This window comes from Danio aesculapii, chromosome 6, assembly GCF_903798145.1.
Source record: "Danio aesculapii chromosome 6, fDanAes4.1, whole genome shotgun sequence".
NCBI classification, from domain to species: domain Eukaryota; kingdom Metazoa; phylum Chordata; class Actinopteri; order Cypriniformes; family Danionidae; genus Danio; species Danio aesculapii.
Window position 1 is genome coordinate 48,308,897 of NC_079440.1, and position 26,296 is coordinate 48,335,192.

General features: G+C 36.0%; 4 protein-coding genes across 4 annotated transcripts in view; 2 read left to right on the forward strand and 2 right to left on the reverse strand.

Annotated features, from left to right (window-relative positions):
- Positions 1 to 1,620: 1,620 nt before the first annotated feature.
- Positions 1,621 to 2,652, forward strand: rbp7b (retinol binding protein 7b, cellular). Its single transcript, XM_056459141.1, has 4 exons — positions 1,621 to 1,840; positions 2,016 to 2,194; positions 2,308 to 2,409; positions 2,491 to 2,652. The coding sequence occupies exons 1-4, from the start codon at positions 1,768 to 1,770 to the stop codon at positions 2,542 to 2,544; spliced, it is 408 nt and encodes a 135-aa protein (XP_056315116.1). The 5' UTR covers positions 1,621 to 1,767; the 3' UTR covers positions 2,545 to 2,652.
- Positions 2,653 to 4,351: 1,699 nt separating this feature from the next.
- Positions 4,352 to 7,024, forward strand: cenps (centromere protein S). The gene is given in 5 exon segments (XM_056460407.1): positions 4,352 to 5,059; positions 5,193 to 5,316; positions 5,406 to 5,450; positions 5,555 to 5,610; positions 6,763 to 7,024. Coding segments are annotated over 5 exon segments (381 nt in total). The 5' UTR covers positions 4,352 to 5,032; the 3' UTR covers positions 6,892 to 7,024.
- Positions 7,025 to 8,138: 1,114 nt separating this feature from the next.
- tardbpb (TAR DNA binding protein b) lies at positions 8,139 to 15,271 on the reverse strand. The gene is made up of 6 exons (XM_056460408.1): positions 15,027 to 15,271; positions 13,612 to 13,870; positions 11,305 to 11,483; positions 10,969 to 11,109; positions 10,068 to 10,238; positions 8,139 to 9,942 (listed from the first exon to the last, which is right to left on the reverse strand). The coding sequence occupies exons 2-6, from the start codon at positions 13,850 to 13,852 to the stop codon at positions 9,439 to 9,441; spliced, it is 1,236 nt and encodes a 411-aa protein (XP_056316383.1). The 5' UTR covers positions 13,853 to 13,870; positions 15,027 to 15,271; the 3' UTR covers positions 8,139 to 9,438.
- A 2,754-nt stretch (positions 15,272 to 18,025) lies between these two features.
- The window catches only part of ca16b (carbonic anhydrase XVI b), a 222,071-nt gene continuing 213,800 nt past the window's right edge, over positions 18,026 to 26,296 (reverse strand). Inside the window, exons 27-29 of the mRNA XM_056460409.1 lie at positions 24,400 to 24,542; positions 22,001 to 22,136; positions 18,026 to 18,789 (exon numbers count right to left, since the gene is read on the reverse strand). Coding sequence (XP_056316384.1) covers positions 18,649 to 18,789; positions 22,001 to 22,136; positions 24,400 to 24,542 — 420 coding nt within the window. The 3' untranslated portion in view covers positions 18,026 to 18,648. The remainder of the gene's footprint in view (positions 18,790 to 22,000; positions 22,137 to 24,399; positions 24,543 to 26,296) is intronic.

A 26,296-nucleotide genomic window follows, 5' to 3' on the forward strand; every position in this document is an offset into this window, starting at 1 on the left:
GTTTCCCTGTTTTAATATTTTACTTGATGTCATCCAATGTCAATAATTAATATGACTGTGTTGTAAAATACAGTAATAAAACAAATTGTACATGTTTCTTTACAACATACAGTAAATTACAATAGCTTTTTTCATTTATATGAAAATCCATCTTTTAAAAAAAATTTGACTTACATTTTGGTCTGTTCATCACAGAAGAATTTCAACGTTTAATTGTTTAATCATGAAACTTCACAGCTCAGCCTTTGAGTAAATTATGCTTGAATTGTCAATTTGAACTTTATGAAAAATAGATCATTTGAAGAAGAGATCATTTCAAAACTGCATGCAGGGTTACAGGACCATGCATTTCCAGAATCATCTACATTCTTAAAACTAAAGATTTCGAAATGGGGGTTTCAAATGAGAAAGTTTGGATTCCCAAAGAACCTTTATGTTATTAGTTAAAGGGACAGTTCACCCCAAAATAAAAATGTAAATTGTAAAAAATATCCGTAAATTTGCAGTTTTTATTTTGTGAGTCATGTTTTTTCGTCTCCATTTATTTATGCTTTTCAATTAAATTATGGGACTTTACACTGTCTTTTTTAAGCAACTTTTAATATTTAAAAGTTTTAAAAAGTGACTTTTATTAACTTTTTAAGACAGTTTTAAAGTCATATATTGTCTGAGTTGGTGTTGTAATAATTTATTACCTTGTAATAAACTCCAGTACATGTTCTATTATTTTACAGACTTAGTTATTTCTCTCTATATTATTTATTATACATTATATTACTTCTAAACTACAAAAATGTCAATAAAAGTCACTTTGTTAAACTGTAGAGTTGAATTGACAACATCAAAACTCGGCAGAGCAGAGATCAACATCCCATAATGCAATTCGCAACCGTAAATAAATGAAAAACACTTGTGTATCACAAAATATGAAACTGTCAATTAACAAATATTTTTTTACAGTGTACATTATTTTGTGTTCAACAGAAGAAAGAAAGTTTGGATCAAATGAAGGGTAAATGGTGACAGAATATTCATTTTTTATTTTTGGGTGAACCTTTAGCGCTATTTTTTCTTATTGTCTTAATAGTCTAAAAAACCTTTCAAGTCTAGACACATTGTGTGGAATGGATGTTAAAGGTTTATCTTGGAATCATCAATGCAAGATCATTTATTTTTAAGAGTATGCGTGACTTGTTTTCTAATAATAAAATATCATTTTTCCCAGTTCTGGGTTGCGGCTGGAAGAGCATCCGCAGTGAAAAAATATGTGCTAGAATAGTTGGCGGTTCATTCTGCTGTGGCGACCCCTGATAAATAAGGGGCTAACCTAAAGGAAAATGAATGAATGGATAATAATATAATTATTTTCTCATTTCTACAACAACCGATGTCAGTACACCACAGTAGTTATTCAAAATCATATTTGCATTGTAATGATATTGCAAAAATTCTTGCCAAACTGTGCTAACTCCCTGATAAGTCTACTGTTAAAGCAACATGTGTCTTTTGACTTACATTGTTCTGTTTGAGTTCCCACGAGACCAGAAGTGTGTAAAAGTTACGTTCCGCCTCAGAACAACCCCACTGACCAGGCCTCTAAATAGGCTTTGTGCTCTAGGAATCACCCCTGCCCCATATTACTACACACAGACCTGCTGAAATACGACACAACACATCTGCTTCTCTCATTTCCACACATGTACAGTTAAATTCCTGTGTCTAACAGGAGTTAGAACTCACAGAAACTCTACAGGATCAGCATCAAACATGCCTGTAAACTATAGTGGAACTTGGGACATAGTGGACAACCACAACTTTGAAGGTTACATGGTGGCTCTTGGTAAGTGATGTCATTTGTCGCATGTTAATTAAAACCTAAAACCTTAGATTAAAATGCATACAGTATATAAATAAATACATTTGTTTATTAATAGTCTTATTTATTAATAATGAATATTTTTAAATCATTTTAAATGAAAATGTCAGTATATTTAGTAATATTGTGAATTCAACAGGAATTGATTTCGCCACACGAAAGATAGCGGGAATGCTAAAGCCACAGAAGATTTTTGAGCAAGACGGAGACTCTTTCACCATTAAAACTTTAACAACTTTCAGAAATTACTCCAGTTCGTTTAAAATTGGAGAAGAGTTTGAGGAAATCACCAAAGGATTGGACAACAGAAAATGCCAGGTGGAAACACATTCATGTAATCGCACAATACGTGATTTGGCAATAAAAGGGTGTGTGGTAACAGTCTCAAGTATTCTGCTGCTGAATTGAGATATAACGTTTCTTTTTAATAGACTACAGTCAACTGGGACAATGACAGACTCGTGTGCATTCAAAAAGGAGAAAAGAAGAATAGAGGATGGACACACTGGATGGAGGGAGACACTCTTTATCTGGTGAGTCAAATATATGACTAAAAATTCAAGTCAATTTTAGATTACAATGCATATATATATATTTTTCTTTTGCTTTAAAAGGAACTTACATGCGAAGACCAGATCTGCAAACAAACCTACAAAAGAACTGCCTGAACCACTGTAAAATAAACCTGCTGTCATGTAAGAATACTGTACAATCTGCATTAAACAGTTTTTAATTGAATGCATCTTTACAAAATAAAAAATATATACACAAATATCTACAGTTGAAATCTGAATTATTAACCCCCTTTTGATTTTTTCTTTTTTTAAATATTTCCCAAATGATGTTTAACAGAGCAAGAAAATTCACAGTGTGCTTGATGATATTTTCTCTTCTGGAGAAAGTCTGATTTGTTTTATTTCAGCTAGAATAAAAGCAGTTTTTAATTTTATAAAAAACATTTTAAAGTCAAAATTATTAGCCCCTTTAAGCTGTATATTTTTTGTCGATAGTCTACAGAACAAACCATCATTATACAATAACTTGTTGCCTAATTAACCTAGTTAAGCCTTTAAATGTCACCTGTATAGAAGTGTGTTGAAAAATATCTAGTTAAATATTATTTACTGTCATCTTGGCAAATATAAAATAAATCAGTTATAAGAAATGAGTTATTAAAACTATTATGTTTAGAAATGTGTTGAGAAATCTTCTCTCCGTTAAACAGAAATTGGGGAAAAAATAAACAGGGGGCTAATAATTCAGGGGGCTAATAATACTGACTTTAACTGGACATGAAGAGGAAAGCAGGAGTGTCTTTAAAATATTTATTGACTATAAAAATATCTGTAACTTTTCTTATTTGAATTCAAAAGTAATTTTTAAAAAATACCATTGAATCAATGTACTGAATGTGCTACTGCAATAAACAGTTTTTGTTTCAAGATCAAAAACCTGAGTGTGTGTTTGTTGTCTTGTAACGCATGACTTAATTTAAAGTTCAGAATAAAATGAGTCGATGAACAGAAAACAATAAAAAGAAAGACTACATGGGCACAAATTTAGCTATATTTTGCTAGTTCATGAATAAAAGTGCAATAGTGTCAACCTGCCAAGTCTTTAAAGCCATGCCTTAAACAAAATCATTAAAATCACAAAATCATTAAAGCATTTAGCTCTAAATCTAAACTGTAAACAAAATTGTGTAAATTATGTTGCTATTTTCTGCAAGTAACAAGGTTAATTTGGGGGGAATTTAAATTGTAGAAACCTAAATTGTGATTGATGCCTATTTATCCATATTTTCAAATGAAAATGGCAAAAATAGATTTTAAATCCCAGTGTTTTGCACCAAATGATATTATTGTTGGCTACTTTAAATTTCTATTATAAATTGTATCAAATATTAAACATTTAGGTATATATATATATATATATATATATATATATATATATATATATATATATATATATATATATATATATATATGGGGGTTTCCTATGCCTTTGCTTATATACAGGCTGTTTCCTTTGTCAAAGTTTGATCTATATGGTCAAACCTGTGGTAAGATTTAGGCCTATCCATTTTTTTTATTATTATTTATATATATGAAGCAAAAAAGAAATCATAATTAATTTGTATAATACATAACAGCAAAAAGTACCTTTTGTCTAAATATTGAGGGACGAACTGGCTTCATGTTAAGTGCCTTTGTTTGTTGTAAATTTTTCCTCGTGTGATTTCGTTAGATATTGAAAAACTATCCTTAAAAACATTCCTTTACACTGCAAAAAAACGATTTTCTTTGTTTTTTTTTTCTAGTTTCTACACCAAATATCTAAAAATTCTTATATCAAGAAGCATTTTCTAGACAAGCAAAACAGTCTTGTTTTCAGAAAAATACTAAAATTAAGTGATTTTTTTTCTTTAAAACAAGCTAAATAATCTTGTTTTTCCTTTTGTTTTAAGGATTATTTTTCTTACACTATTGGCAATTATTTGGCTTGTTTTAAGGAAAAACTCACTCCATTTATTTTCCTTTGGCTTAGTGCTTTTATTAATCTGGGGCCGCCACAGCGAAATGAACCCCCAACCCATCCAGCATATGTTATATGCAGCAGATGCCCTTCCAGCTGCAACCCATCCCTGGGAAACATCCATACACACTCATTCACACACATATGGGCAATTCAGCTTATTCAACTCACCTATACCACGTCTTTGAACTTGTGGGGGAAAGTGGAGCACCCGGAGGAAACCCACGCGAACACAGGGAGAACATGCAAACTCCAAACAGAAATGCCAACTGACCCAGCCAGGGCTCAAACCAGCAACCTTCTTGCTGTGAGGCGATTGTGCTACCCACTGTGCCACCGAAAACTCATTTTGCAATATTATTTCTTAAAACAAGACAATATATTTTGCTTGTCTAGAAAATGCTTCTTGAAATAAGATTTTTTAGAAATTTGGACTAGAAACGAAGAAAAGCATTTTTGCAGTGTAAAAAATATATTTTTTTTTAATGACACCTCCACATCACTAGAAGGCGCTGACGAGGACATAATAAAGACTGAAGACTTCAGTGCAACGTGAAGAACCATTGATTCGCGGAATTTTCAAGCCACAAAGTTGAGCTGCAGTTTATTTATCTTCTGAAAATGGACGAGGAAGAGGCGCAAAATCAGGTTTCCACATTAAAATCTCCCGACTAGCTAACATACAACGTCTGTTATACACCAGTACATGATTTGCGCTCATATTCACATACACATTACAGGAAATGTCTAGTCGTTTAAACAGTATTTTTGTATTTTTTAGAGACTTAAAGCTGCTGTGCATTACACTGTCGGCTCTCTCTGCCAACACATCGCTGAGGACTGCGAGAAACAAATCACCAAACAGACAATAGCGGCTATAGCGGAGACTGCGTTCGGGCAGTGCGGTAAAACACCAGATTTTGTCACTCAACATTGTGAAATTTCAAGTTAAACGTTTATATATATTATCACTCGTCTTGTTTCTTACATTTAGACATTTTTGCCAAGGACTTGGAAGCATTTGCGAGGTAACCCTCACGTCGTTATGACTAAATGGTATTAAATTGGTGTAATTTTCCTGAGATATTAGGCTGTTTTATTTGTACTCAAGCATCTGTTGAATGTTTGCAGACATGCTAAAAGGAAACACCGTTACAGTGGACGACGTGAAACTTACAGCGAGGAGAACCACTGCACTGGTAGGATGATATATTTGCAATCCATGCTCAAAATCCCACCTAACAAAAATGACATTATATGAATATAATTGCATTTAAATGCCTTGGATGAGCGAATTATCTTATTCTTTAAATTATATTTACTATATTATCCATACTTTGAAATGCTCGTTGTAAAAGTCCTGGAGTGGTACTACAAAACTTCGAACATATTTTATTTGAAGTCAATAGAAATGAATTGATCATATATGATTGTATGCCTAATAAAGGGTAAAGGCTTAGTTTCTGTTAAATGTTTAAAAACAATACAGAATGCTTAGGTACATAATAAGTCAGGTACGTGTTTTGTAAATGCAAAAACAGGTTACTAAAAAAAAGAAGAGGCATTTTAACTGGACTATTTATCTAAAAGTAAACTTAAATATACATTTACATAGGTGCAGGGTGCGAATTACAGGGTGGGTTGCCCTCCTAATTAATGCTTGATCCTCCCTGAATGACATCAAAGCAAGTCGTATGGGGGCTCAGCTCTTTAATACTGAGAATTAGTCCCCTGTATTTTAAACAATAATGTTAATAATTAAAAATAATATAAATATACAATCAACCTCCACTATAACAGTTCATACCACTGCAAATGCATAACCACACCACTCAGTCTGTATCAGAAAAGAATCATTCCACTATCTGAAACTGGCAGATCTGAAGCACCAGACATCGTAAGTGTTCACAAGACTTTTCGTAAAAAAGGCGTCTGTACAAATAGCCTGAAAATCAAATTAGATGTATATTTGATGTCTGAAATAGCTAATCAGAGGATACTGTACATCATTACACACTAAATATCTATCAAAACACTGAACACTTTAGTATGTTTTAATAAATCAGATGTAATTTAAATAAATACAAATAACTTGTGTATTACAGAAACTAACATTACCGAAAAAGTGGAGACCCCTGATCGTCAATGTATAATTCACACACTTCATAGGTGTGATTTCTAAGGATATCTCTAAATAACTGTGTTCCCATGTTTCAATATTTAACTAGTATTATTTATATGTAAGTAGTAATCTATAAGGAATTATGTCAGTTTCAATTCATTTGGATTTTACTTTTTTAGCAAACAAGTGGAAAACTAATAACACCATGTATTATTCTGTTACTTTACAGTACAACTACATTCAACAAAAAAGCGAGGAACTGGCTTTGAACAACCAGGAATTGAAGAAGAGGAAGAAAAATGCTGCTAAGAGGAAGAGTAAAGACATGGAAGCAGAGGAGAATGATGTTGAAGATTGATCAAGATACATGTACAAAATTATTTTTTCCTTTAGTTGTGTAAGTTATACTGCCTTGAATAAAAACAGCTATGTAGATATGTAAACAATTAATCACATTAAATACTTTTCACCAATAATTTTGTCTTACTCAAGCATGAGTTCATTTGTATTTTATTGCAATTAAAATAAAACCTGTAAACATGACTTTCTTGGGAGTGAATGCCTATGAAACAATACAGATTCTCTAAAATATTTAAATTTAATACATTTAAAAAGCAGAGTTTCTGTGGGTACCAAGTATAAATAAGCCCCATTCAACATTAAAAGATTTAAGAGTCTTAAATCTGAGCAGAAAGTTTGAATTTAATGAAGTCAGCATTAAATTACAGATGCACTGAAATCAATTAACCTAAAGATTCTCAAATTAAGATGCATTTACTTGAGATACAAGGGAATTGTTTGCAGAGTATTTGTTTGTGGGAAAAAGATATTTCCATTTGAACTGACTTAAGTCACTTGAAGTTGACTTAAGCCAATATATATTGGTTTAAAAAAATGGCTTCACTTTGATCATTTCATTGCATCTTTCTGATTTTGTAGTGGGGGGAAAGATTCTTCACAAGTAAATGATTCTTGATGTAAGATTCTTTAGACATTGGCAAAATAGGAAAAACTGGGTGATTTTTTATTTTTATTTTTTGCAATGATCAACATTAAAAATTACAATAAAATAACAAAAATTACTTAAGTATTTCAATTTTGGCAGTGGAGATATTCCAAATGTAACCTTTATTTGTAAAACAATCATTTAAAATAGTTTAAAATTGGTAGAAAGCGGTCTTTTAAACTTTCAAGTGTTACTTGTATAAAACAGTTTAAAATGGCTTTCAAATACTGCAGAAACCCAGTAAAAACACTTTAACCTTTGCCTGTATTTGAATACGAGCAGTTTTCTCAAAACCAGATCAAGCCTGAAACCATGTCAACACTTCGGATTGAAATGCATCATGCTTAAACCGATCAGAGAAAACTGCTCACACTGAATCACCCATCAGATTCGGCTACGGTCTACCGTGTCCGTGGCTGTTACCAGAGGTGCAGAACCACAGCATCCTTCATCTTCCTCCATCCCCAAACGGACTTCCCGCCTGGGGTTCAGTTGCAGCCAGCCATTTTCCAGGCCCCTAAACGTGTGAATTCAATTAGTTGCGTTGCAATTGCTCTCAAACATCACGTGACAGACAAACAAGTATGAGCAAAGAGCAATCTATTCAAATTAGTTTTATTGAAGCACTCCCTTCATTTGACAAGTCATATAAAATGCCTCTGAAAACACTGAGCGACGTAATCTAGAGGGAAACTCCACAGACATCCACAGCACTCAACATACAGTTCGCACTTACACCATCACTCATGTTTTCCCCCTCAGTGTCCACTGAAGATGTCATCCACATCAAAGTTCACACTTACAGGTCAAGTTACAAGGAAATAAAGCACACACACCATACAGCATTCAGATGGGATTATAGAAGCAAGACAAAGTATGCATCATCATCACAACATTCCACTAACTATATAAGCACATTGTCAGTATACTAAAGGAGAAAAAGCAAAATGGGGATCTAGGGTGACCAAAAAAATAAAATAAAAAATTAAATATATCTCTTTAAGTACACATGAACTAAATGTCCATCAATTTGGGCTCAATTAAGGGGGAAGCTGGGAAGAATCAGCAGCTCTCATTCACACGCTCACCACTGCAGTCACATTTGGGCTCGTTCATTGCACTCGCAAGTCTTTTCGTTCGTGCGCTCCACACTTTCTTCGCTCACTCGCAGCCTTCTCACTCTTCGCCATCACCAATCGCACTCAAGGGTTGTGTTTTTTTTTTAAAAAGGTCACTTTCTTGCGCACTTCTTGTTTTAAAAAGTGGATTAAAAAAGGAGACACCCACCGTGTCATCGAGCCGTGCGATGAGAGCATTTAGACATGGGGAGGAAGGTGACATAATGACCTCAGCCACACTGTGCTGCCATAGAGGGCGCTCTTCCCAGGCAAACCCCACAGATGTCAACTGCAGAAGAGATGTTGATGAAGGCTTGTTTTAAAGGATTTCCAAACAACTGGACTGAAATAATGCTGAACTTACAATAATATACATGTTCAGGTTTCAACCAGATTCTTTCCAATGCAGGTTTCTTTTCTTGATTTGTACTATTAAATGATAAATGATGCAACTCATGCACTTTCACAGATTGAACAACATGCATTATAAGAATCCAGTTGAAATGCTTTTGATTGCATCAGTTAAGACAATACAACATTGGGGAGAAAAAACTAAACACCAAAGATGGTACATTAACATAGCACCCTTGTTAACATCTCACTTCAAACACTAACTCAAATCCCATTCAGTGTACAAAACATTCTTTTTTTGTTTGTTTCGTCCCCAGACTCCCTCTTTTCACCCATCCCCACTCCCAAACACACGTGATGAGATAAGTCTCTCGAAAAAAAATACTTACCAAAACACGCTAGGAATACCGACACTTCAAACACAAAGCACTTACATACCCCACCCCGATGACTTGGACTCCATACTAGAGCCAAAACTGGAGTTAAAGCCACCACTGGCAGCGCCCGAGTTAGAGCCAGTGCCCCAGCCGAGGGCAGCTGAGCTGCTGCCATAATTGCTGTTAGCCGAGCTATACGTTTGGGCTTGGTCCCGAGAGGAAGTGGTGCCACTTGTGCTTGTGCCTGAAGTACCCGACTGATTCTGCTGAGCTAGCATTCCCATCATACCCCAACTACTCTGCAAGGCAGCCTGGGCGGCAGCCATCATGGCCGGATTTAGATTGAAATTGCCGAAATTTCCCAAGCTGCTGGAGCTACCCCCGCCCCCACCCATGTTGCTTCGGCTGCCTGCAAAACCCTGACCTCCGAACCCATTCCCAAAGCGCCCTGCCCGCTCCATCATCTGCCTAGTGTTGTTGTGTTTGGGCTCAGCGTTTGAGATGTGCACACTGACGCCCTTGATGATCAGATCTTCTCCACACAAAGCCGCAGCAACCTGGAAAGAAGTTGAAAATGTCTTCAATCCGGTCTGGAATGCTGTGATGAACAGGTCATTTTTGAAAAGTACATTCATTAGGAATGCTTCAGCTCTGTGATTTGATCATGTAAAACATGACTTGCCTGGTCATCTGCAAAGGTGACAAAAGCAAACGCTCTGAACGGTTTAGGAATAAAGACGTCTGTGACCTCTCCGTACTGCATGAAGAACTGACGGAGCTCATCGGCAGTCATGTCCTCTGTGCAGCGGCCCACAAACACTTTACGGCTCCTCATTGGTTCATCTATACCTTGCTGTAAACGTTTAGAAACAACATTGTTTAGCATAACTGAATAAATTCACAGTGATTTGTATTTTTAATCTTCAATAAAATGTATTCATGTGCCGTTGCATCTTTAATCAACCATTTCAATGTGGTCATATCATTGGCCCATAAACATTTCCTGCTTGTTATTAAACTATTTCATAAATGTAACAAGAGGCAATTCAATGCTAACTTAATGTTAAAACAGCTATCATAACATTATCAATATGTGGCTCTTTTTGGATTCTCGGAAGCTATAGAAAGTAAAAATGTAAATAAGGAAATATGTTGGGACCATTGTTTTTGTTTACATCCCTCAAAATGGTCTATAGCAAGAAGCAGCAAAGATCTGTGACAATTAGGAAGTGAATGAACAAATATTTGTAAAAAACGTATGAGGAGACTTTATGCTACACAGAAACATTTTCTTTAGCTTTATTGACAAGAAAGTAACATGGATCCTTAATTATTAAACAGCACAACCGTGTTAAACAGCAGAAATAATAATAATAGAGACGTTTCAAAAGCCCCAGAATATTACTATTAAGAAAATGTACATTTGCCATCACTGGAATGTTACAATTAAATTTATAAAACCCATTATATTAAACTGGAAAATTTAACTGGTTTGCTGCAATTTCGATCAAATAACTGTTGAACAATCAGTTAAAAGTCACTGTAAAAACAAACCAACAAGCAATCAAAAAAGATGGACTGACCTTTGAGTTGGGTAGTTTGCAGTCGCACCACCGGCCATCAATCATGTGCCGCTGTGTCATAACCTTACTCTGAGTCTCCCAATCTCCAAACCTCACAAAGCCAAACCCTTTTGAATTTCCTGTCTTCACGTCCCGCTTGACCTAGCGCAACAAAATCAAGTCAAGGACTGCTTTAATCTGCCTTCAAGACTGACAGTCAAAGCCAGTTCTATTTTTATAGCCAAATACAAACATCAGATACAGAGACAGAAATCACGAACAGCTTTCATCACAATTTGACAGTACAAAGGCAAACACTACGGGTGTATGGGTTATATTTATATCAGTATGTTTTACCTGCACCATGATGACTTCCCCAAATGTACCGAAGTAATCTTTTAAGTCTTGCTCTGAAGTCTTCCATGGCAGACCCAGCACAATCAGATCTGAAGTCTTCTGATCTCCTCTCTTGATCTTGGTTGCGGATGAAGCGTCGATCTCATCCATCTTCCTCTTATTATCTGGCAGAACCGTTTCTAGAAAAGAAAAATGAAATTGCTATATATACACACATCCTGAGAATGACAATCAAAAAAACTCATTAAATCAAGATGCACAGGTTTTTTTTGACAGCTAAAGGAATTCAGAAGGACAATAGTTTTAACTATGGTAACCATGTTGCTTAATCAAAAAGATATTTACTAGGGATGCTCTGATCCATCGATAGGCCGAAGATTGGTATTGGACGATAATCACATTTTACGACTCAATCGGTACTCGCCAATTTGGCCGATCTCATGAACTGATCGCAGGTGTTTGTTTACGAGTTTACATGCAGAGGAAGACGCACATGCACAACCCGCATTGCTATAACAAATGAGTAAAATGACGCATGCGGTGTGAATGATTACTGAGCGCTCAACACAGCAGCTAAATATATACAGATGTAACAGATATATATACACCTCCATTTATAGTTTATTGGCGCAACTCATGTCAGTCATGGTCTCTTTATTGCAGCCATTGTATATGCACTGTTTAGAGGTCTTGTGATGCAAGCAGAGTGATCTCCCCGATCCAGTGTCTCATCCAATCGCGTCAACGTTGCAAGTTCACTAAAACCTGGCTGGACATATATAAAAAAACATTTTTAACTTGAATATTTAATAATATACCTTTTTGTAATATACTTATTGCAATAAACTAGTTTATAGGCCCACGTCCTTTTAGTAAAGAAGCAATATATTTATAGGTGTGCATTTTAACTTCTTATGCATATAATACGTGCTCCAAACCTTTTTTTTAGCGAGACATGTTAAATAAATATTCCATCACTCGCAAAGCTTCTAAATTGCATCATCATTAACTTGTTATAAGAGGCATGTTTAAGGGATTATATGCAACATTACTTATTCTCTTAGGCAAGATCTCCACTTTAGTATCATACTTGGATGGAAAATGTGCTTTATGCATTACAAAGCTTGAAGCATCAGAATTGGTGCTCAGTATCCGACCAATCACCATGACAAGAAAACGATACTCTGTATCGGCTGCAAAAATCCTGAACGAAGCATCCCTAACATTTACATAATTGACCCTATGTAATTTTGCATCATTTTAATCCATCCATTTGCTGATTTTCTACTAGGGCTAGGCGATTAATCGAAATCGACATTCAGAACATATAATCGACCAAATTTTTTTCCAAGACGTTTTTTCATTTAATTCCACTACAGTGTGTGGAGTCACATGACCCCAATTAAAGGCTGTGGCTGACTTATACTTCTGTAGTTAGTTTGCAGCCACATCTGATCTCTGGTCAAGTAGGACATTGGACCCATTCTTGAGCCTTACTTTGCACTACATTAACGATGATGGGAAGCGGCGCCAGAGATGCCTTGAGACGGCATATTATCCATTACATTAATATGAATATTTACATTAAAATATTCGTTTACAAAAGATGCAAGAAATGCATTGTTGATAATTAGTTACAAAATATACAAGAGTTAATTTAGAAGAATTGCTGCTTGTTTTGCACTTTTAATATGAAAAATTCACTTTTATATGAATTTTGTTTCCAAAAGTGCAAGTTATTATTTTCACTTTTTTAAAAGAAAAACAGTGACTGTTGGTTTTAGGCAATGTGTATATTAATTTCAGTTGCTCAACATTGATAAATAATCAAATAGTAATCATAATTAATCATAGATAGTAGATCTATGTGCGTTTCATTCAATTATCTTAAAATCATGTAATGACTTAAAATCAGTAAACTATGAGGGCAAAAAAAATAAATAATCGTTCATTAATCGTAATCATGTTAAAATGTTTAATTTATTGAGATTGTGATTTTAGGACAAAAATGCCCAGCCCTATTTTCTACCACTGCTCTCTTGCCTTCCTGAGTTGCTGTAATGTTCAAAATTAAAATAGTCAGAGCTTTTTATTCTCTTTTTTGCCATCTATGCTAAGCTGCTTTAACACAATCTACATTGTAAACAGCACAACAGAAATAAAGGTGAATTGAAAACATAAATCATGCATTCGAGGAAAAGTTAGATTATGATGATATTTTATATTGTAAAGTGTGCATGTTACCAGGATGCTTCTCAAAACCTTTTTAATATAAAAGAGGTAGAGTATAGTAATTGTACCACATACCTTTTGGGTAATTAACCACATAGACCAAGTTTCCCCAGCCGTTCTCGGGTGCGTGCAGAATGCCGTCCACCAGACGAACCCCCCTCATGCACTGAGACACTGGGCTCCGGAAGCGCAGACCACAAGCCCCTGGAAACTGAGCGGACACTGTGGACAGCAAAACCGTGCCATCATCCTCTGATGGGATCTCCATCGGCTCCTCGTTCTCCTCCTCCGCAACTCGAATGTACATCTCGGCCATCTTTCCTCAGTCGAGTTGCTGGGTGAATAAATTGTAGAATTAGAGGTGTTTCCATTACCAAAAAATAAATAAATAAATAAAAAAACCTTTTTTTTTTAAGTAATCTCTCTTTTTATTTGACTTAAAAAAAAGAAAAAAAAAAAAAAAGAAGACCATACCAATTTACCAGAGTGCAAAAGAGTCTGAAAGCAAAATAGTCAATTTTCTCTATACATTTAAATAATTATCTTGTTTAGAAGTGAAATTCGTTCAGAAAACTACAATACTCATGATGCTTTACAGAAAAATGAACATTTCTGCTAACAAGGCTTTTTAATAATCGGTTTTGTTTACGTATACATAACCACTCTGTATTCAACCACATGCAAATAATTAAGAGTATTACAAGTAATTTTTTTGTTTCTGATTCGGTTTGCTGTGACTGGTGAAATTTGCCGAAAAGCAACATGGGTACTGTAGTTTTTCTGCACAAACAACAGAGTTAAACGTGATTGTTTAATAACTAAAATGAATTAATGTCAACTGATGTTTTCAACAAATGACACACATTATTAAAAAACCCTGGAGTTCACAACTTTTGTTACAAATTTCAACATGATGAAAATGAATGGGGTTTCAGCTTCCGTTACTTGATCTACCTCCTAATGCAGGCTTTGAATGAACAAAAACATTGGTTGCACATACTGAATACCCAGGGTTTCGTAAACGGAACGGGTTGGTATTTTGACTACCAGCGAGACAAAATGAAAGCAGAAATTGAGCGATTCACTATTTTAATTAAATGTAACGTTACACATCTGCGTTGTTCTTTAATAAAGCGCTTATGATACTTACAGACGCTTTTAAGTCACTCATTCGAAGACACGAACTATAAAACAACACGTTACATTTCTAACAACATTTGCAAACGTTAATAATACAGTCACGCTTTACCACGATGTAAACAGCAAAATCCCACTGAACAAATCTTTCTGCCGAATCAATTCAAAAGATTCGATTCACCAATGGTTGTAATCTGAGCTCACGGCCGTGCAGGAAAACGCGTGCGAACAACTGGTGAGCAATTATTCATGAGCAACAGTAAACTACAGACCGAAATAAGCACCAATGGATATATATGGAGTAAATACATCGTAATGTACACGTTGTACTGAAAACATGTGAATAACATTACCAATAAACAACTGCTCGGGTCCAGATATTCCTTTGTTAGCACCACCAGCAGCTCCTCGTCCAGAAAAAAATGTGAATGAATGAATCACTCAACAAAACTCTGACGTAGAACGACCCTCCAAAGCGTCCCTTTCTGTTCAAATTAGAAAAAAGCAAAAAGGATATCTCTGTATAAAATATAAACACAATAATACTCCGTATCACACAACTCATGCGACACTATTTTCGAATCAAGATGGCATCACCTAAGTCATGAAGGAAATACGTCACGCGTGGGCGAGCTCATTCTTACTTGTACGCGGGTGGGGAGTAGCGAAAACAATTAATGGTTATATCTGCAACGCTGTATGTTGTGCTATATGCATAAAATGAAATAATATTTATATCTACGCAACTGGACCAAAATAGATGGTGTGTTTTTTGTAACAGAACCACTGTTTTCATAAAAACAAAAGCGGCGGTCCCTGTATACAAGTGGTCTATTCTTAAAGAAGACACATGAATACTGCCCCTTGTGGTGGATATGAATATAAGATCCTTGTTATTTACCTCATCAGATACAGTTACGGATTCAGCAGAAGTTACAGTGAGAAAATGTTTTTGTCTATATTTAGTCTTTGTCATAATTGTTGGTAAATATAAGCAAAGAACTCCCTGAAAATAACTGAATCATTTATCTCTTTGTTTATTCAAAACATTCACATAAACACATGGGGATCACATTATTAAATATTTGATAACTTATAACGTTAGACCATTTCGATGTGGTGATGTCGTTGGCCCATAAACATTTTCTGCTTGTTATCAAAGTATTTCATAACTGTAACAAGAGGCAATTCAATCATAACTTAATGTTAAAACAGCTATCATAGCATTATTTATTAATATGTGGCTCTTTTCGAATTTTCGGAAATTAAAAATGTAAAACAGGAAATACTAGGGGTCCATTGTTTTTGTTTACATCCCTCAGAATGGTCTATATGTGACCCTGGACCACAAAACCAGTTACAAGTCATACATTTTGGTAATTGGGATGTATACATAATCTGAACAGAGAATACAGATTTCCATTGATATGTGGTATGCTGAGATAAGACAATTCATATGATACATAAACAATTAACACAATATCATATATACACTACCTGACAAAAGTTTTGTCATTGATCCCAGTTTTAAGAGTAACAAATAATAACTTGACTTCTAGTTGATCATTTGGAAAAGTGGCAGAAGGTAGATTTTTCAGATGAATCTTCTGTTTACCTGCCTCCCAATCATCACAAATACTGCAGAAGACCAAATGGAATTTATATGGACTCAAGATTCTAACAGAAATCAGTCAAGTTTGGTGAAGTAAAAATCATGGTTTGTGGTTACATTTAGTATGGGGGGATGAGAGAGATCTGCAGTGTGGATGGCAACATCAACAGCCTGAGGTATCAAGCGATTTGTGCTGCCCATTACATTACAAACCACAGCAGGGCAAATTCTTCAGCAGGATAGCGATCCTCATTCTTCAGTCTCCACATCAAAGTTCCTGAAAGCAAAGAATGTGAAGGTGCTACAGGACTGGCCAGCCCAGTCACCAGATATGAACATTATTCAGCATGTCTGGGGTAAGATGGTGGAGGAGGCATTGAAGATAAATCCAAATAATCTTGATGAACTCTGGGAGTCCTGCAAAAATGCTTTCTTTGCCATTCCAGATGACTTTACTAATATGTTGTTTGAGTCATTGCAGAGATGCATGGGAGCGGTCCTCCAAGCTCATGGAAGTCATACACAATATTAATTATTTTTCCACTGCAGCATGACTTTATACTCTATACTGTACATTATTTCTGTTGAGTGACAAGACTGTTGTCTAAGCAAAGTCAGACCATACTGTATAAATTAATTAATTAAAAATCAAGGCATGATCATATTTTATTTTGGTAAAATAAGCGTAATCTAGAGCTTTTGCCTTTCATATAAGCCACTTCTGATATCAAATGTTCAACTAGAAGTCAAGTTATTATTTGTTGTTCCTAAAACTTGGATAGACAACAAGACTTTTGTCAGGTAGTGTAATATTGAAGATTTAAAAAAAAGTTATCTAAATGAAAGTAAGAGCTTAGTAAGGCATATTCAAATGTTATTCATAAACTTTGTAATTTGTAAATTGTCATAAACTCAAATTTTGAGTTGTGAAATACTTAATACTTCATGGACATTTCCTTAATATTCCAATGATTTTTAATATATATATATATATATATATATATATATATATATATATATATATATATATATATATATATATATATATATATATATATATATATATATATATATATATATATATATATATATATATATATATATATATATATATATATATACAACATATTTTTTTTAAGTGTGCACATTATTGTCAAAACAAATTAACCTTTGTCTTGTATCAATACACATACATACTGTACATGCTTCATCACAGCCTGTTTTCTTTAAATTTGTTTTTACGATCTCCATGCTTGACTACACAATTTATAGCTCTCAAATTTCAAAACAATTCAGAAGTTTTCTGAAGATTTATGCCAAAATGTTGACATAATAAAGACATAATTTGTTCATAGCAAAGGAGTAATTTCAAATTTGACTCTATTTACTTGATATTGTGATTAAAAATATCTTCAAAGTTCATCAATATAATTAAACAAACAGACATAGGGACAGGAAAGTGCTCTGCGTAGTATGAATAATCCTAATGTAGCTTAATAAATAAATAAGTAGCCTAAACATTTTTTCCTAGGCCATTGAAGCTTTTTTCCATGTATTTCTATAAAAAGGTGCATACATTTTTTAAATAAATAAAGCGTGTGTGCATATCAGAGCAGTCACCATCAATTTTTTTAGAGAATATAAAAATGGATATTCCTGATGAGAAGATACTAATGAAAAGAGCTGAAATGAAGGAGACGAGACACATTTTTGATCAATATCTTTATATATTACAAAACAATAGAAATGCTACTGATAACAATATATGTTCACAGTTGCTGTTATGATACCACACTGAAATAATGTATATAAGTTAGACATAAAATGGCATATCTTAATAATAAATAAAAAAAAAGAACATATTAATCTAACAAGTCACAATGCTTGACGGTTAAAAGTCGCATCATGATGAGCATTAAGAGCTGTTCTGTGTACAGTTTTGTATGGGTATGAGGCTGATGTGTGTGTTAATGTGCTGTCGCTGATCACCCTCACATGTCTGTAGACTTTATCGGCAACAATAAAGTGATACTCAAAAAAAACATCATCAACACAATTATCAATAATCAGCTAGGCATCAAGTAGTAACACTGACAGTGTAGTGCAAAGAAGATGGTGCGTGTGTGTGTGTGTGTGTTTATCAGTGTGTGCGTGTGCATGTGTTTTTTGGAGAGCAGATTGTGGCGCTCAGCAGGATAACAAAAAGCAGCAAAAATAAATATCAAAAGAATTTATTTTTATCAGTATATAAAAGCTCTTTTTTGTTGTTCTTTTATTTTTTCATTTCACCAAGAGTCTGGGGAAAAAAAGGCCTCATGGAAAGTTCAAGGAACCACTTTGTTCCGTTTCATTTTCCGGAAACTTCACACCAAAGACTCCATGCTCTCAGCCTGGTTGGATTCATCCGCTTTTCCAGCGATTTTGTCCATGTAGTTGAAGCCAAGTCTGAAGTCTTTACTGCTGACAAGGCTGAGCATTGCCTGGTAAAGGTAGTGATAGTGCTCCTGGAAGTGAAACAGAGAAAAAAAAATAATGCGATGGAGGAAAAGAGCATTTGAAAGGGGTCTCGAACTCCCTTTTTAAATGTCGTATTGTTCTGCTTATGACGTTGAGATTTCTACATCAAAACATCACTTAGTAGTAATAGGCTATTTTCTGTCCTGGTTAGAGCCACTCAGCTGAACACACTGTTTAAATAGGCTTGGAGTATAATAGACTTGGAAGTAAACATCTGCTGGAATAATTGGTGAACAGCTTTGCATATATAAACATTTTTGAACATTTTGAAAGTCCATTAATTTAAACCTCTGCATGTACATTTGAAGTCAGAATTATTAGCCCTCCTGACTTATTAGTTTATATATATATATATATATATATATATATATACATTTGAAGTCAGAATTATTAGCCCTCCTGACTTATTAGTTTATATATATATATATATATATATACAGTTGAAGTCAGAATTATTACCCCCCTGTTTGTTTTTTCCCCCAATTTTTGTTTAACAGAGAGAAGATGTTTTCAACACATTTCTAAACATAATAGTTTTAATAACTCATCTCTGATAACTGATTTCTTTTATCTTTGCCATGATGACAGTAAATAATAGTTGACTAGATATTTTTCAAGACACTTCTATACAGCTCAAAGTGACACTTAAAGGCTTAACTGGGTTTATAAGGTTAACTAGGCAGGTTAGGGTAATTAGGCAAGTTATTGTATAATGATGGTTTGTTCTGTAGACCAGTGTTTCCCAACCCTGGTCCTGAAGGCACACCAACAGTACATCTTTTGGATGTCTCCCTTATCTGAACCATTCATTTCAGGTTTTCAAGTCTCTTCTAATGTTCTGATGATTTGATTCAGGTGTATTTGAATAGGGAGAGATTGAAAATGTGTACTGTTGGTGTGCCTTCAGGAACAGGGTTGGGAAACACTGCTGTAGACTATCGAGGAAAAATATGGCTTAAAGGGGCTAATAATTTTGACCTTAAAATGGCCTTTAAAAAATTAAAAACTGCTTTTATTCTAGCCAAAATAAAGCAAATAAGACTTTCTCCAGAAGAAAAAACATTATCAGACATACTGTGAAAATTTCCTTGCTCTGTTAAACATAATTTGGGAAATATTTAAAAAAGAAAAGACCAAGGGGGGGCTAATAATTCTGCCTTCAACTGTATATATTTCCAAATTTCTGTTTAACAGAAAAAAGATTTTTTTTCAACACATTTCTAAACATAATAGTTTTATTAACTAATTTCTAATAACTGATTTCATTTATCTCTATTTTACTCTTCATTTTACGAAATATTTTTCAACATACTCGCATTCAGCTTTACCCCTTTTTCAAGATTTAAGATGAGTCTTTTATGTCTTCAGAATGTGTCTAAAATTTCAGCTCAAAATACCCATCATATTATATATTATACCTTTCTATATGTGGAAAATTTGAGCTGTTAGGACAGTGTAGCTGTTTTTGTTGCCTGTGCCTTTAATGCAAATGAGCTAGTTCTGCCCACCCACCTTTCCCACGTGCATGTCAGAGCCATAGAGATCTCTCTGTATTGCTCTGTTGCGTGTAGCCTTCACGTAGTACAGTGACAGACAAGAATGAAGCAGATCTCGCTTACTACAGTAAGAACTTTCTCAACTGCTATTTGATATATTTGTTGTGGAGTTAATTCAAGCCTTTCTGCAACGACGAGTCACACACAATGTCGTTGTAAAGTTCTTGCGCACACACACGTTTAGCTTTGCATTATTTTTGCATGGCAAATGTGACGGGATACATGTTAATATACACTGTTATGGACATCTGTCATGTTAATGTACAAAATAAACCTGATTGAAATCCACAAACTGGGATTGAAGCATCTTATTTTATAATTGTACTGACACGGACGAATTACGTACTGATTTTACTGTCTTTACTACAAACATGCCCTGTTTTAAAAAACAATTTAAACTTGTAAAACTCATTCTTGAGGTACAGATGATCACAGAGAGCTGAACAGATCCTTTAATTCCAGTTTCTTTGCAAGTCCTATCTTGTGGGTATGATTATACGCGTTATTATGGAGACATGTTAATACACGTCATTCAATCAATTCGGTGGGTGGGGAAACCGCAATCCTACGTCATCCTACGTCAGTCCTGATCTTATGAGAAGTGGGCACTGACCTTCTTATGTGGAAGCTGAGTTTAGCAACACTATTATATCATAAATCTGCTCATTCCACAACCTGTCGTTTTAGCAGATTGGCTTTAATGTGATCGTTTTTTTTGGATGAGCAAGAATGTTCTAAAACTTAAAAGATGTTTTTTTTATGGTACAGTGACCACTTTTATGTCAAAAGATAAAAAAAGAAGAAGATTTTTTAGGTGCATCCCAAATTGCATACTTATGCACTAATCTACGCCATTTTTTAGTATCAATAGTGTAAGTAGTGCATTCACACGAAAATTTTAAAAAGAATAAGTGCACTTTAAATATCCGGATGATGCACTTATTCAACCAGTAAAATGAAGTGTGTTATGTTGGACATTTCATACACTCAACGACTGCAGCTTTGCTCGCGTAGTAGAAGGGGCTAAGCTTTCGGACACGGATGTTGGACTATTTATTTTAAATTGTGAAAGCAAAATTCTCCTACGAGAGTGATTATAACGCCTCCCAATGGTGAATGTGGTTATACTCATGGTAGCTATTATTTGGTAGTTTGGTCATTTATTTTGCTTATCTGGCAACCGTCAAACGTCATCTGGAAAATGGTTTGAATTTCTGCTTAGTAAAAATACATTAGTGTTCCATTTGGGATGACACTACATACATATTCTATGCTGTTGAGTGTGTTATTGTATATTGTGTATTGTGCTATTTGGGATGCAGCTTTAGTTCATGAGCCCTTTAACCTCTTTATCAACACAAATGGCTTGAAACAAACTTGACAGTTAAAGAAAATTTATCCACAATTGGTTCCAAACCTCTTTCTGTTGAACATAAAAGAATATCTTTTGAAGAAAGCTGAAAACCTGAAATCACTGACTTCATCAGTAGGAAAAACAAATACTTTGGAAGTCAATGGTTACAGATTTCATAGGCAATGAAAATTTCTCATACGTATTTGCATTGGCGAAATTAACTCTGCACCCAAAACCCAATCGACCACTCACTGACGTTTGTGATGAAGTCAAGTTCTGTTAACTTACGATTTCAGTGAAGACACCAGGCCTCATGAGGTTGATCATTTTGGCCACTTGATAGACATCCACAGCGCTCTCGTTCTCCAGCTGCTGAGAAAGTGTTGTCAGAGCACAGAACGTCCCAGCAGAGACTGCCCCAAACCTAGAACACAAGACCCATTAGACTCTCTTAGACCCCTTTATAAACCTCTGGTATAACAATGCATTTTGGTTGATCACAAGTAGATGAGGAAACACATCAATCAGTTGTTTGAGTGGTGGCTCTATGGGTGTGGGCTTTTTTCAGATTTTTTTTTACCTATAAACAGAACATAAATTCTCATAATTTACATATGAAAACCAAAGAAGACTATAATAATATAGGGAGCTGACTTTCTGCTCTGATAGGCACAAAACTATGCCAAACACTGTGGGTTTGAGTAAAGGCCAATTTATACTTCTGCATCGTGTAAACGCAGATCTGCATCGGTATACATACCCTTCACCATACCCTGATGCGCACCTTTCAATAAAACTTTAACTACATGACATGGAGTGCAAGATCTGATTGGCCAGCTTGGTTTAGCTGTGATGAGTGTAGGAGTGGCCAAGAGTTGTGGGAGCAGAGGGTGGCAGATGGCAGGAGGGTTTACCAAGTACCCTGGAAAAGCTCTAGATCAGGGGTGCCCAAACTCAGTCTTGGAGGGCCGGTGTCCTGCAAAGTTTAGTTCCAACCCCAATCAGATACACCTGAGCTAGCTTATCAAGCTCTTACTAGGCTTTCTAAAGTCTAGATTGGATATGCGGCCGGTCGGAAGTGCGGTATGCACTGTATAACAATAATTTATATTTTTACAGTACTGTGACAGTTGGGTTTAGGTGTAGTGTAGTGTAGGCGTTAAAAATACAATTTATTGGGTAGTTTAATAGAGAACATAAATAATACTTGGTACAACTACTGTTTTTACATTACTGTGACGGTTGGGTTTAGGGTTGGGGTAGAAGTTAATAAAATACAATAAATGGGAAATTTAATAAATAATATAAAAAATTCTCATTAACTTCCGGCAGCAACCATATCCGATCTAGCAATGACTGGTGTGTTGAGGCAAGTTGAAGCTAAAATCTGCAGGACACCGGCCCTCCAGGACAGAGTTTGGACACCCCTGCTATAGATGGATACTTCTGTGTTTATTTAATGATTTAAGTTCATTGTTTCCAACTGGTTCCCACCTCTTCCCACCTCACCTTTTCTCTGAATGAGTATGAGTTTAAACAAAGTCCCTTTAAGGCAAGTCATTTCACTTGGCGGCCATCTTTTAAATGCCTCTCGGGAAGTATGCTCAGGCATTCTGTCTGAATGGGGAAACATCAAATTCTTTAAAACCGTTTGCCAAGCTTACAGTTAAATATATACAGTTAAAGCATGTTGTATTAGTTTCATTTAAAATGTGTGCTGCACACTATAGAGAATACTGAGCTGGTTATTAAATTAAATCGCAAATCAAAATCACAATATCAGCCAGAAAAATCTCAATTCATTACGTATTTGGAATCACCAATAAAATTAAACAACAACTGTCTCATTAGTTTCGTTCATCTGATCGTCCTGCTCTTCTAAAGCAATTCACAACTTGGTCTTAATGGCGAATGTCCTCCAGAAATGACAGCAACTTTTGTTTACAAGTTTGTGGGCGTTTGAGTAGTTGCTGTCATGTGATGTGCATTTGACAGGACGGACTGTACCTCGCACAAGTTTCATACAGATTACAAAATCAAAAAAACGCTTGTTTTCAGGTGTAATTGGTTCATTTAGAAGCACAGATTTCAAGCTTTATGTGGATATATTTCTTATGTCTGTAAAGCAAGTATTTGCTGAGATTCCTGTGCATTTGTTGACCACACAAACTGTCATAAAAAGCACACGTCTGGTCTGAGAAACATGAGTCTATAGCAATCAATGATTGGCTCCTGTACTAGTAAGCGAGGCTTCATTCGCCATATTGACCGTTACACTTTACCCCATTCAAAACTATACGAGTGACATGTCTTGTCTATTCTATAGTCTTTGGTTTAAATTAGTTACAGCACAATTGCACGCATTTCTGATGTAAACTCAAAACACCTTAATGTGTGCTGCACATTATAGAGAATACTGAGCTGATTATTAAATTAAATCAATATCACAATATCAGTCAGAAAAATCTGAATTCCATTTTATCCATAATTGCACAGCCCTACACTGTAAAAAATCCTGGGTTCCATGCAATTCCTTCAATTTTTCCCAACACAAATTGATTAAGTTAACTTAATTGTTTTTATAAATTTATGTGGATTGAACATAAAACAGATAAGTAGCCCCCCTTGATGGGATTAATAGCAGGCGCCCACACTACTAATGGTTAAAGCACACACAGATTACTCACTCATCATGCACGATGGTGGGACCGTCCCGTGTCATTGCCTCTTCTTTGATGATGTTGATAAGCTCAAATGTGCTGCTGATGGAGGCATCTGGATCCGGCCAGTTCGGACACTGGAAATGTCGGACTTCTAGCACATAGTCGTCCTGTGCAGCAATAAAAAACAGTTATGAAATAACTGTAAAAATAGTTACTTTTTAATTGATTAAAATGTAGTGGTTGCCTCTGCTTTTAAATGAAAAGGCAAAAGGTAAAGCCTTACGTTGTTAGTTTGTTTATATCAGTGGTCTCAAACTCAATTCCTGGAGGGGCGCAGTTTAGCTTCAACCACCTCCAAATCACACCTGCTTAATAGTCTCTAGTAGTCTTGATCACATTGATTAGTTGGTTCGGCTGTGTTTGATTAGGGTTGGAGCAAAACCCTCCAGGAATCGAGTTTGAGACCTATGTGTCATGGATTGGTCAGGCTCTCACGACCCCCACTCACGAAGATCACCATCACCTGACTTCTAATGAGCACACAGCTGCATCACATTCACGAGCACCAGATAAAAGCACAGCACTCCAGTCGCTCATTGTCCGGGCTCGTCTCGACGAAAGCGGACAACTGAGCGACCACTCAGCGTAGTCATCCTCAGCTAAAACAAACGATTTACTTACCTGTTCTCTTTGTATTCCTCCTAGTCTTCCTGGTCCTCCCGAATCGTCCTGCCTTCCAGTCCTTCCAAGTCTGTGTCATCCTCTGTCAGCTGTATCTGGTGTGTGCTGTCCATCCTCGTGTATTCCTGTTACCCAGCCACGGAGGAAAAGACCCCAACATCATTCCTGATCCTCCTGGCTATCCTTCATGTGCTCCTTGTTGTCATTTAATAAACACCCTAACGTTTCCTTACCTCTGTCTCCTGTCCGCTTCATAACAGAAGCCCGGACCCATAACGACGACAACATGAGCACCCCCGATCACCTTCAAGAGCTGGTGGACCAGTTGAAGCGGATTCTACAGCCACCAGCTCCACTTTCCAACGCACCACCAGCACCGAGCACTTCCGCCTCCACAGTTTCTTCTTCGGCCCTTCCTTCCAGTCCCATGGCCCGACCAGCGCCCTACTCAGGCGGAGCGGGGGAGTGCAATGGTTTTCTGTTACAATGTTCCCTCATATTCGAAATGCAACCTTCTCTATATCCCACAGATAAGTCGAAGATCGCCTACATCGTATCTCTACTCTCTGGACCTGCACTTAAATGGGCTGAGACGATCTGGAACCAAGCCGGGCCGGTCATGAATTCCATCACTACCTTCACGGAGTATTTCAAAGAGGTGTTTGGACGTTCTGATGGGGAAGTAGCCGCTGGAGAGCAGCTGTATCATCTAAAGCAAGGTACTCTATCTACACAGGAATATGCTCTCCGGTTTCGCACTCTAGCAGCTGCAAGTGGATGGAATGAGAGATCGTTGTTGACCACGTACCGGCTCGGCTTGGAACCCACTCTCCGAATCCAACTGGCCACATTAGATGATACAATGGGTCTGGAGAGATTCATCCAACATTCTCTCCGATGTTCCGATCGTCTCCGTTCCTATCAACAGGACACCATCACCCCCTCGTCTGCACTCCTCCAATCGCCTGAGTCAACAGCCTCTCCAGAACCAGAACCCATGATAATAGAGTCTGGAAGACTGACATCAGCGGAACGACAGAGGAGGCTGACCCGGGGTCTGTGTCTATACTGCGGTGTCAGTGGACACACCCGTATGGAGTGTCCCCTTCGTCCCATTCGGACTTCAGTGAGTGTATTCAGTACGAATATTGAACAATGTAAACCACTTACTACCACCGTACAAATAACTACTGCCTCTATTTCTCTCCTTGTCACAGCCCTCATCGACTCCGGGTCAGCA

What these genes read in the sequence shown, in the direction of transcription:
- rbp7b (XM_056459141.1), top strand. Translation starts at nt 1,768, where the DNA reads ATGCCTGTAAACTATAGTGGAACTTGGGACATAGTGGACAACCACAAC. An exon ending in AGGTTACATGGTGGCTCTTG is followed by an intron (nt 1,841 to 2,015) that starts GTAAGTGATGTC and finishes TGAATTCAACAG; the next exon opens with GAATTGATTTCGCCACACGA. An exon ending in AGGGAGACACTCTTTATCTG is followed by an intron (nt 2,410 to 2,490) that starts GTGAGTCAAATA and finishes TTGCTTTAAAAG; the next exon opens with GAACTTACATGCGAAGACCA.
- tardbpb (XM_056460408.1), bottom strand. Translation starts at nt 13,852, where the DNA reads ATGGCCGAGATGTACATTCGAGTTGCGGAGGAGGAGAACGAGGAGCCG. An exon ending in GGGAAGTCATCATGGTGCAG is followed by an intron (nt 11,110 to 11,304) that starts GTAAAACATACT and finishes TTGTTGCGCTAG; the next exon opens with GTCAAGCGGGACGTGAAGAC. An exon ending in TCACCTTTGCAGATGACCAG is followed by an intron (nt 9,943 to 10,067) that starts GCAAGTCATGTT and finishes ACTTCTTTCCAG; the next exon opens with GTTGCTGCGGCTTTGTGTGG.